The following is a 12,700-nucleotide window of genomic DNA, read 5'->3' on the forward strand; positions in this document are numbered from 1 at the left end:
CAGAAAATAGTGACTTATTTATGCCATTACAAAACAAAATTTTAATACTCAAACACATTTGAGCCTTCACAGGCTAGAGGGGTAGAATGCATCATTCAAGTTACATATAGAGAAGCTAAAAAAATGTATTTTCAGTATTCAAGTTCAGTTACTAAGACAGTTCTTGGCAGTGTAAGTATTATTACATGGGTCACACACCCCATATTCCTTCTGAAGCCACTACCAGCTTTCTCACTTGTGGTCTTCAAGAATGGCTCTGGTCTGTGAGCCAAAACATATACCCAGGCTGTTTGCACTTCATGGAAATGGTTGCTCTGCATTTCTCATCTTTGTTAATTTGAACATAATAACTCATCTTTCCAATCCCTGCACTTGTTTTCTGTTTGAAGCAAAGTAGGCTTCTTGTATAATTCCAGTCTTCATAATTCACTTCAGGTGAAGACCAGGTTCAGTTCTGCCTCTTATTCATACAGCAAGTGTACAACCATCCTGGACTCATAGCTGAAGTTTTTACTCCTTGAATTAAGTAACTCTAAGGGCTATCAGTAATTCATCTAAGAAGATCAAGCAGACTGTAATTTTAATTATATATCAGTTATTTGTTGGCATTCTTCATTCACTGACATTTGTATGCCTGTTAGACTTTCCTGTTTTATCTCTATGGTCCATGGTATCACAGATATCTTGAAATATTGTCAATTCCCAAAAATAAGAATGAGCTGGTGATTTACATATAGAATTATGTTATTAATTTTGGGGGGATCAGATGATTATTTTTCTGGACAGAGAGTCAGTTCAAAACCTTAAACTATGTAAGAATGGCTCTTAGGGATATAAAAGAAGAAACCAGAGGGATTGATCAGGATATAGTAGAGGGGAAAAGTCATTGCAGATTTCTTGATAAACTCTCTTCCCTTGCCTGCTTCAGTATCTACTGTCCAGCTGATTGAAGCCCTTTTAGTGTTAATTTGTAGTGTGAAGTCTTTTGTGTCTTCACCAGTTTTTGGAGAGGAAATGCAGAGTACAAACTCTACCACCCTTCAGTGGGATGTACACAAAATGTCCAGGAGATAACTGATCTTGGTGCCTGGTTATGATGGGCACATCTCAGTCTGCTTTGGTGACACTCTTCTCCACCTCTAGCAAACATAAGTCTGGCTCAGTAGGTCCCAGAAGTGCATCACTTAATAACACATTGACTAATACTTTCATTAGTTTAGTAAGGTTTTCTAGCATTATCTGATTAATTTCTCTTAATGGTTTGGGGTTTTTTCTCATTCTTCCTTCTCCTGCTATCTCTTTTACTCTCTCTTGGAAAATAATCTAAGGGAATTAAATGAAAGTAGAATTTAATGGATAATCCTTAATCTGTTGCAGCAGGCAGAGTTCTGTTTGGCTCTGAAGATATCTTGTTGTGGATTAACAAAAGCTTCATATGACCAGAACATGCTATTTGTGTTACACAATATAACATTGAGCCACTAGTGAAGGAAAGCATTCATTTGCTCATATCATCCACTTTTTGGGGGACAGGAATTCTGGCAGAGGGTTATTAGGGGTATGTATGGATCCCCTTTAAGGTGCATTTCTCATCAATGTACAGAACGAGAAATATTTTTCAGCAGAACATGGAGCATTCAAAAAGTTGAAGATAAATAGCTCAGAAAGAAAGGTGGCCTTTTATCTCAAGGGTTCACATCAAAGTCCAAGATGACATTCAGTAAAAAATACAATTTCATACATGACTACCTGTATCATTTGGGAAGAGCTTATGCAAACATAAAACGTAAATAACTTCTTATTCCAATCCTTCCAAAAGATCATTATCATCCTTCATTTATTTTAAATGGCTTTTTTACATATATTGATCTTTTATTTCTGGTAATGTGTGTATTTTGGTTTAGGTATGGTAAAAATTATATTTCTTTAATGTTTTTCTGGCTGTCTGCAAACAGATGAAAGTTCTGTCTTGTAAGACTAATATTTAGTTTCATACACAATGGCCAGATTTCACAGCTAGGCCTACACATTGTGTTGTTCTTTACTGAACGTGTGAAAATGTCCATACACTAGATCTGAAAAAATAGAACTGATCCTCAATATACGAGAATCTGTTTTAAACAATAGTGATTTTCTATTTTAGTGGTGATCAGCTATTGCACTAGGATTCTTGTATGATTTACTGAATTTCTATTGCCTGCTATCACTGTGCAGTAACCATAATGCCGTCATTACTCTGGGTCACATCAGTGGTGTTTTGTGCCATGTATTTTGCATCTGGCAGCTGCCAATAGCAGAGGATAAGAGCAAAAGATAAGGGCAGAAATATCCCTGTAAAATCTCTCCTCTTCCAGAAACATGCAGCTTCACTATTTCCTATACTGAAGTGCTACCACTGATTTTAATGGATTTTAAAATATTTTTCTTCTCTTTGAATCTGTATAAATATTTGCGACCTGCATCACCCCACTTATTAAAAATAAAAACATTTTTGTAAGCTTTCAGGGATAATATCATTGCAGGTTCTATGTCCTTTATATAAGAGAGAACAAGAGAGCTGTTGTAGTCAACTTTTTCTGTGTTGCTTAGGACATCACATGAAAAAACATTATGCAGCTGAGGTAGTCATTTACATGGGAAGGTATTTGTTACATTTCTCTTCTGCTTATGCAGTCACTGGTGGTTTTCATCAGCATTAAAGCCTCCTTTTTTGACAGCAGTTGTGTTAAAAATATTACTGTTATATAAATAAGAGGATATCACCGTGTGTCAGACTGAATACCCAATATTCAGTCTGACAAGACTCGCATATTAATTTTCTGTTGCAACTATACAAGTACCCCAGAATCACACTAGATATAGTCCTCACTATTCTCTCAAGAGTTTTTTTCAACCTGCCACCATCACCCCTATTTTACCTCAGTTTGTCTGAGCCAGTTTGGAGGTGTTGGAACTTGTGAAAATATGCATCTCCCTCTACCCACTCTCTTTTCATATGGATGAAAAAAAAAATGTACAGTCCTTTTGTAAATTTCTCACATTGAAGGAGATGGTTACACATTCTGATATAAATTATGTTCTAACCACTGCATGTAAAGAATTTAAAAGCAATCAATGTTATTTTCTGTTTTGCTGTTTTCTTCACTTCTTGGCTTAATGCAAAGCTAAATTTCGTCTTAATTAGAAGAATCAAATAAGCAGGTTACTTCTGGACATTAAAATAGGAAACCTGACCCAATTCAAACAGTAAAGCTCCTACTTACTGCACCAGAGCTCTTCTGAGGCAGGTGCTCACCTAAATAAAATGCTCTTAAAGACATTATACCTCCACAAGAACACACTCTAGGTGAATTCAGACTCTCACGCTCTGCTCCTTACAGCACCATGACAATTTAGGCCATAATCCTTTATCACAAGGAAACGTGCAGTGTTTAAAGCCATCAAAAGTCACTTACCAAATTGAGTATAAAAACTTCTGTACATCTAGAATGGACACTTTATGCTATTCCTTTCTCAACTCTCCATCACCTAAAATATCTCTTCACCCTGTTTTTTGTGTGTTGGATATTTTCCCTAGGGGCACTTGTAGTCCCTAATTTCATTGGTGCTCAATGAGTTTAGTCTCATTCTGTGAGAAAGGATCTTCCTTACCTAATAATAATTATAGATGCCTGACTATGGTGGTGGGCTCTTTTTTCTGGAATTTATGGTTCTTTCCTGGTACTTCTGAAGTCTTTTTATTCATTGTATAAGAAACATATCTTGTTCTTAGTAAACAGCTTCCTGTTTTGAGCCCAGAAAGTTTACATCTACTTCCAGTGAAGTTATCTGGATGTCCATTTCTATCATCAGCTGTCATATCGTTTCTAAAAGGAAAATTAATACATCTCTTTCTCCTGTATTCTCAAAAAGCCTCCCTGGTGCTTGTTCAGGGGTTCCATTCAGAAAAAAAACCAACTCATTTTCTAGAATGGAGACATTCTTTTTTGTCCAGAAGGCCAGGGAAAGACTTATGTGCCACTTAAGATCAATTTACATTACAGTCTGTGGTCTGAAGTGGAGTGTGAAGTTTTAACTGATCATCTGTATAGAATAAAAAAGAAGAAATGAAGGAAAAAAACATTTAGAGGTATTGTAAATCAGCTGTAATGCAGGTTGAGAGTTTTCTGCAGAAGCATTATGCAGTGTAAGAAACACTTTTTGAAGATACTTACTGAGTTATAACTTAACTTTGGGTGATTTCTCAGTTCTTAGATAAGACAAAACTACCTGTACGAATCTATACTGGATATATCCTGGCTTTTCTCAGCAATGGACTGACTTCAGTGGAACAGGAATTACTGAGAGGATAAAATGAGGCCTTGCCATGTGAGAAGATTCCCAGAACTGCTGAGATTTTCAGCATTAGGTGTTGGATAGGATGTTGGTTTCTTAGGAGGCAAAACTGGGGAAATGGAGAATTATATCTTATCATTCATGTTAAAAGAAATTTGCATTGCAATAGAAATCTCTTTTAAGTACAACATTAAATTGGCTATGGAGCATGACAATAGGGGAAAAAAACCCAAAAACCTCTTCAACTCTGACATCCTGTATCAGGTTTTTGGGGGTATTTTTCTTAATCTCTGTGTTTATATACATGTGTCCAGACTCTTTTCACTGGTGCCCAGCAATAGGACGAGGAGTTATGGCCATAAACAGAAACACAAGAAGTTCCACCTCAACATGAGGAAGAATTTCTTTATGTTAAGGGTGCAGAGCCCTGGAACAGCTGCCCAGGGAGGTTCCTGGAGTATCCCTCTCTAGAGACATCCCAAACCCATCTGTACACATTCCTGTGTCTCCTGCTCCAGGTGACCCTACCTTGGCAGGCAGGATTGGACTGCATGATCTCCAGAGGTCCTTTCCAGCCCTAATGATTCAGTGATTTTCTGAGCTTGAATTCACATTAATCCACCCTCCATCTTCCACTTTGTTTTTCACTTACAGTCTTACAAACTCACTGCCAGTCTCACACAAGCTACCTCTTTTTCTGCATGAAAGGTTTCTGTGAGTGGGGCTGCAGGTTTGCAAAGCTGCAGTTCAGACTGCACCAGCAGAGAACCCCAGAACACTCCAATTATCCCCATGAATGCTAAAAAAATAAGTAATCAAATGATCACCCTAATAGAATGTAGGACTATATAGGTAGGAAAAAAATAATAATAACAACAAAAAAATATATATTTTACAGCTGGATTGGCTGACACTCCCTGTGACAAGGGGGAGCCTGAAGGGACTGAGCCAGCTTCAAATGAGCCAGTGCATCTCTGTCTGCAGGACAGAGCCAGGCACAAGTATTGACCCTAAAACTGCCTCTGCTTTGGAGCTTACTGGAATGTATGTCTGCAAGGTACTGTGAAAAAATCAACCATCCTACAAATATGTGCCTCTGTCACTGGTCACCTGTTTCTAATGCTTTATCTAATAATTTAATAATTAATTATTTAATTCACAATTCAGTTCTCTGTTGGAGAAAGTGGTAGTCATTACTTAAGCATATAGGAGTTTAATTGTACTGGGACTGAGACTTGGAAAGAGTTCCCCTTGACAAGACATTTGCTTCTTTCCCTTTCATCCATTCACTCCTATTTTCCCATTTTAAATTTTTGTGCTACTCCTACAGAATTTAGTGACATATGTCAATAGAGCAAATATAGCATAAATGAAAACAGAGCAAACACAATCCAAATCAACAAGATACTTTTTCCAGATTACCATTAAACATGAACATTTTAAACCCTAAAGACCCTAAAGCATGATTTGGATGGCCATGAAGAAGATATATAATATGAAAAATGTGGGTAATATGGTACTAAAAGAGCTGATTCATTTCCAAAGATTTTTACTGTAGTTAGTTTCTGTAGTTTTTTATTACTGGCTTTCACTTTTTAGATTTTCAAAGATTCAAACTTTCTGAAAGACATCTAGCATTGCTTTCCATACTCACTGGAGTATTTTGGAATACATGAGTTTTGGCATGTAGATTATGTTTAGGTGGTTTAGTCACTACAGCAGAAATTAGTCAAAGGGTTTCATCCATATTTCTGAATCATATATTTTCAAGTAGGGAAACAGTAACTGTAGTCTTTTTTTGCCCCATCAAGTTATTAATAATATAATTTAACCTAATTTTCAAATAGACTTTAGGTCACTAGTTTTGGTTGTATTTTTATGACAATATAGTTGTTCCAAGTTTATGTCCCAGCATTGCTGCTCCCAGCAGTCAGGAGAGCAGCATGGCCATGAAAAACTCCTGGGCAGGCCTTGCTGCCCCTGACCTGCTCAAGTAGGACCTGTGTCCACACAGCTTTAGCTCTGCTGATACAAACACTGGAGGGCATAAAACATTCAGTTTCATGGTATCATAGATAAGGATAAAGTCATATTTTAATAGCACTTAGAACCACATCTTCTGTCATGACACTTTTTAAGGGGATCAGTATTTGTGAGGTGATAAATTGTCTCTTGCTGAGCAGCTCCTTATTCCAGTAAGGAATAGTTTTATCTCAACAAAAAGTTCTGTATTCCTCTGGCTTAGTGTCAGTTACACACTGTGAGAAATTACTGGAAATGTATGAATAACTGTGGCTGCAGGATTAACACCAAACTGATATTGGCAAGTTTTACAGTAACTCTAAGTGACTGTCCATCTGAAGGATATTCTTGTCATTCTTGTTATTATATCACATCACTTTAAAAGAGCAAAAGAATTTTATTTACACCCATGTTCACTAATTTACTAATAAAAATGCATGTACTCACTTAAGCACCAAACTATTTTGATGCTAAAATGATTGCTTTGTTTATGGGGTTTTTTTGATCAGTCTTGACAGACTTCAATTTTAGACATGTAGTTGCAGCATAAAAATATTGCCATGAAACTACTTGGGCACAAACAAGTGAAAAAAAAGTCCCACATTTCCCATCTGAACATTATTTCCACTGTATTATGTAGTTCTTGGTGAAATTTGTTATTTATCTGCAAAAATAATTTATAAACCCCATATATAAGTGTGCAGAGTACAGCTTTAAATAATTTTGAAACTCTGCTGGTGAGTTTTATTACATGAAATGTTTTAAATACATGTTGTATGTTCGATAAGGACCATCAAATAATTAGTTCTGATTAAGGTGTACAAATATATTTTCTTAAATAATTTTAAATTGTTTCTTGATCCAAAGATTTTTATGTACAATTTTCAGAAATTGGGAGCTTGATCTGAGGGGTAAGAGGAGGAGAGAACTTTGTGCAAGAAGTTTGCAATCCAGTTATGAATGTCAAGAAACCAACTGGAAAAAAGCACTACCTAAAACTTTAGATTGCCCAGTTGTAAGAATGTACTTTGTGCATTTAATAAAACTGATTCAAATTCTCTGAAGATTAAATACCACAGTGTTGTAAAATGACATTTTTTCTGAGTTCATTCATGATTTACTGGAGCCAATGCTAAGATTTTAGCTACTTGCATTAATGTCTGAGTGATGTCTCAGCTTTCCTCTTCTTTTTTCAATATTCTAAATATTAATGATTTTGCTACCATAAATTTCTCTATATAGTAATTTTGTATTAACAGGGTTCAAATTTGTGCACAGTAATTGTAATCATTATTTTGATCAAATTCTGCAAATTCTTAAACTTCTGTCTGTATTCTGATTGATGTCAACATATTTATTCAGATGTTTAACATGGAGCATCTTTGTTAGTGTTCAATTGGCTTTTCTAAATTTCAGTGTCCAAGGAAAGTGACAAACAATACAATAATAATGCCCTCTTTCTGAAGTGTTTGAAGACTTTTTAACAAAGAAAACCTTTAATCTATAATAAAAATGGTATGGTATATTCATCTATAATAAATAAATGGCTATAAATAAGTAATAATTAAGTTCAACTTTTATAACTCTATCTTGGTCCTTGAGTTTCAAAAACTGATAAGAAAGCTTCTTCTACAATGGGAGGAGGAAAACGTCCTGATTGTTAGAATTAAAATCATATATGCATATTGACTCATTTAAAATGTTTCTGTAAAGCACTGAGAATAATTTTCCATTTACTTGTAGCTATTATTTCTTGGTCTATGATTTATTTTTCAATATTATGAGGTCAGGAAGCTGCCAGAAGAAACCATCTTGGCTATCAGATAGCTGTGAACAAAATACAGAACTTTTTGTTGAGATAAAACTATAAATTGCATTATGAAGGGTTTCTTCTAAAGCTTATGAAATAATTTTGGCAAAATTCCTCTCAGGCGATGCTTTTCTGAAAGATGAGTGAAAAGAAGGAAGTGTGCTAAAATAAGGATCTGGGATTATTTTAGTGGAAGTTTTATGTCAAAATAATATGAAAACCCATCATTAAATCCTGTAAAAATTGACTTTTCCATTTCTGTATTCAGGTAGTAACCATAACTGGTTCTATAAGGGTCAAAAATACCTCACACCTGTCCTACTCCCAACACCAAAGTAGGCTCATCGAGTTTTATTTCATTTTCTACTCAATTTTCAACCACTTTTAGTTTCTTCTCACAGGAATTCTTTACGAAGTTCTTTTTGTGTGGAAAAAAGTTACTTGAAAACCTAGCAACTTTTCATTTCCCTAGGCAATCATTTTGGCCTTTTATTTGGCTTAGAACTAAGATCCTACCATTACAGGTATGAAGTTTGATTTTACTTAAATTAAAAATTAAAAAAAGAAAAAAGAAAAATAAACCAAACAAAAAATAAAGAAACAAAGAGAAAGACCCCACTTTTTGGTATGGTAGTGTCCATGGAAAAGGAAGGAAGGGAAATTTGAGGAGCCTGTGTGAATCCAGCGTTAGTAGTAGCAGAGAGTGGGCACTAACTTCTCGAAGGCATTGGTGACAGCACGGCTTGTGCAGCTGTGGGGAGGGGTCTGTTGCCTCTTGGAAGGCCGCACACTCTGCCGTGCAGAGATTTTTCCTCATCTAACCTGTTAAATGCACAGTCCACACGTTTTTGCAGGGATGTCTGCTCCAGCGCAAAGCCTGGCACTGCAGCAATTCTCCCGCCCTCCACTTTCTGCTCATCCACATATCCTGCTTCCTGCGCTGTCGGGATTTTCACCCCTTCCCGTTTGCATGCACACACGCAGCATGCCCAGCGTGTCTGCCAGCACACGGGTGTGCGGGGAACATTCACTGCTGCGAACCCCAAAACTATCGCATCCCTGGGGAGCCGCGGCCGCCCGCAGGAGGGATGCGTGGGGCCGGGGCTGTGGGGGACCCAGGGGGCTGTGAGGGACCCGGGGGGGCTGTGAGGGACCCCAGAGAGCTGTGCAGAGCCGTGCGGAGCCGAGCGGAGCCGTGCCGAGCCGCGTCCCTGTCCTTGGTACCAGCCCTGCCCGCGCTCGCCGCGCAGACCCGCTCAGCCATGATGGGGCTGCCCGCTCCGGGAAAACAAGCAGGGATGCACGGACATTCTGCCCGCAAAACACAGCTGCCGTGTATAGCTGCATGCACCGGGGCAAGCGATTAATTCAGAGATAAAAGGCTTCGTTAATATGGCACCAAATTCTGTGGACACCCCGGCATGTACCACCATCACACACACCCGCTGCTCACCCTCCCTCTGTCCATGTCAGAGCGACAACAATTGTAAGAGAAATAAAACATTCTAAGATCTCAGCTGCTAGAGATGGATGAATGCAATGCCACTATCCAAACCTCTGGCATTCTCACGACAGCTCAGCAAATTCGCAGATTCTTCACCCCCCCCCAGCCCTCCCTCTCCCCCCACCCTCCCAAACAGAATCAGAAAGCACATCTTACCACTGGATGAGAGAGAAGAACAGAAGTGCCCACACCATCATTTTGAGAGAAAATGCAGGATTCAAGAATGCAGTGTTCCCCAGGCTTGTTGGATTTGGAGGAATCATCTCTATTCCAGCCCCCCCACCCTTTTTTTGGTAGTAGTTCTCCCTCCTCCCTACCAGGTCCCGTCAGTGGGATGAGACATTGCGCCCAGCTGCGGGAATTAATATGCAGGGGGAGAGAAATTAGATCTGCACAAGCCCTTTGCAGATATAATCAGAAAACGTCAGCTCTGGCAGCAGGCAGCAGCTTCCAAATCTAGGGAAATAATATAATTGGGAGAAAAGGAAAAAAAATGGAACCCAAACAAAAAGCGAAAATCACAGACACTCACAGAATAGAGACAGTCAAGGAAAGGAGCACATACACATTTACGGAGCCGCTGACACACATGCAGGAAAATCCAATAAAGCAACAAAGAGTAAATGAGAGGGGAAACAAACCAAAAAAAAAAAAAAAGACTAAAGCAATGGAGCTTCTGCCTGAATGCAGATTAACTCTGAGGTCAAAGTGGAAATGATGCACTCTGCTGCAGCACAGATTAACACATGCGTGGTGTCAGCCAGGGTGCTTTTTAACCTTTGATTACACTTATGCAGGCAGCCTGGATTTTCATTTTGGAGCTGAGAAGGATTTGGCAGGCATAAAAAAGGAGGTTGGAAGGAAAAGCTTGCCCTGTGCTGCTGAGCATCCTCATTTTTCTAAACAGCGTGGAAATCGTGATTGCAAAGGGGGAAAAATGAAAGGTTGGATGGGGGAGTGGAAAAGGGAGGGATGGTTGTTGCTAAGTAACTCAGGAAATGGGGAAAGCAGCATTGGTGGAGTCGGTATGAATGAGGTGATTTAGTGTGTGATAGGATCGGGGGAATATACAAGGTTTTAATCTCCCCTCCCCCAAATAAAAGAGGCTACACAGACACAGGAAACACTTCCTGGCCAGAGGGGAAACGCTAGAGGACTATGGAAGATGAATGCTGCCAAATTTTGGAACCAGAATCCCAAATTCCATTGTCCAAAAATGCAATTTAGTAACTAGTAGTGGAGTACATAATTCAGGGAATCTCAGGATTTCCTACAGTAAGAGTGCTTCAGTCTAAAATAGGTACTTGGACTACGATCTACAATAACGTTTTTTTAACTCCCCTGGTTTTTTGTCTAGATCCAAGTAAATATGGACAGTAACAAGCCTACCCAATAACATTTATGAACTGGAAAGTTGGGCAAACGTAATCACCAGGAACATTTTTTTCCATCCAAAGCTCACTTTTCTAAAACTTCAGGAAGAAATAAATAAAAAACTATCAAAAAAAAAACTTAAATGATGGGAAAGTGAAATGTTCCCAATAAAATAAAAACATCAAAATTTCCTGCTGGACTTAGTCTTGTCTGAAGCAAATTTGAGACTTGGATTCTGCTCAAACCTTCTAATACCCTGGACAATCTGTTAATTCCCAATGTCCAAATGCAGAATAAAATTTATCCATCAGAATTAGATACAGTAGTTGCTTTCTCAGAGTCTCTAAAAACACAGATCCAGCTTTCAGCCATCAAGTTAATTTTTTCTGTTTCCAAACACAATGCATTCAACTATAACAATAATCAATAGATCAATACTATTAGTTGAATTATATACATTTTGCTTCCTGTATAATTTGATTATTATTGGAGCCAATACCTAACCCAGTCACTGTATTTTTATCAGTGTTTACAAACAAAATAAGTTGCAAACCTGTTACTTAATATTTCCAGTCAATGGTCTTATTGTTAATTAAGTTATTCCACCAACATGTGAAATACAGCTTCTTCAGTGACAGAAAGCTATAAGATATTTTAAATACTCTCCCCATATCTCTCTTCCCCTCGGTGTTTACATATACATATATATATATGTATATATATATATATATATATTTATGTGTGTATGCATGTTCAAATATCAACATTTGCTCATGGTTCAATTCATTACCTGTAAACATGACACTTCTGTGATTTTATTGCTGTAATCTCCCTCATCAGTTATCACAACATTTCTTTAAAGGATGAGAATTCTGTGTATACTTTGGTGAGGGAATCAAAATTGTTGATAGCTAAGAATTTGAACGGTGCAAACATTTATTGTTTGGCTACTGCAACCGTGTCTGCACAAGCATGGCAGCTTTTACTCTGCACTTTTTTTTACTGAAAATTTGTTCCATTAGCAAAGTCTTCTTGTCTGAAAAGAGCTCCTGGATTCCTACAAAATTCTTATGCCCTTTCATTCCAGAAGGTCAGCTCATTATTCTTGCTGAGGCAAGGGGTCTGCAATAGAAGAAAAACCTGCAGGTGTCAAAGCTTGAGGAAGTTTTCCAGGTTTCCCATCACACAGATGGTAAGCAAAAAAGAAGTGGATACTGTAATACTAATCCTGCTCTGAGATGTAAAAGATGTAGAAGACCATTGATAATATTATTCCTGTGGGTACTTTATTAGCTGTACCTTCTATTCACATTGTTAATTGGTTATCAGTGGGTTTTGATAGACAAGCATACTCTGAAAATTGTGTGGATTTTTTTGCACTTGCAGCACCATATTATGGTAAATTTTTCATCCCAGACCCATCAGCTTTAATTTGTATTTCAGCTGCCTGCAATTGACATTTAGGCATTGACTTAGGTAGTGGGAATTAGGATCTTTGGCCTCTGTTGCAGTCAGTAGATCACACAATGGCCAAGTCAGGCTTTTGAGTGCTCCTTGATAAGATCATTTCAATGCTAAAATACTTGACCCCAATACATAAAACGTATCAAAACCAACAATCAAGCAATACCAATTTGCCTCTAAGTAATTTTAAA

General features: G+C 37.8%; 1 protein-coding gene across 1 annotated transcript in view; it reads right to left on the minus strand.

The window, feature by feature from the left end:
* Nucleotides 1–9,950, minus strand: part of GABRG2 (gamma-aminobutyric acid type A receptor subunit gamma2) — a 61,914-nt gene extending 51,964 nt beyond the window's left edge. Inside the window, exon 1 of the mRNA XM_039701581.1 lies at nucleotides 9,828–9,950. Within this exon, the coding sequence (XP_039557515.1) occupies nucleotides 9,828–9,934 (107 nt within the window). The 5' untranslated portion in view covers nucleotides 9,935–9,950. The remainder of the gene's footprint in view (nucleotides 1–9,827) is intronic.
* Nucleotides 9,951–12,700: the final 2,750 nt, after the last annotated feature.

This window comes from Passer montanus, unplaced genomic scaffold (genome assembly GCF_014805655.1).
Source record: "Passer montanus isolate IOZ18808 unplaced genomic scaffold, ASM1480565v1 scaffold15, whole genome shotgun sequence".
Lineage (NCBI taxonomy): Eukaryota > Metazoa > Chordata > Aves > Passeriformes > Passeridae > Passer > Passer montanus.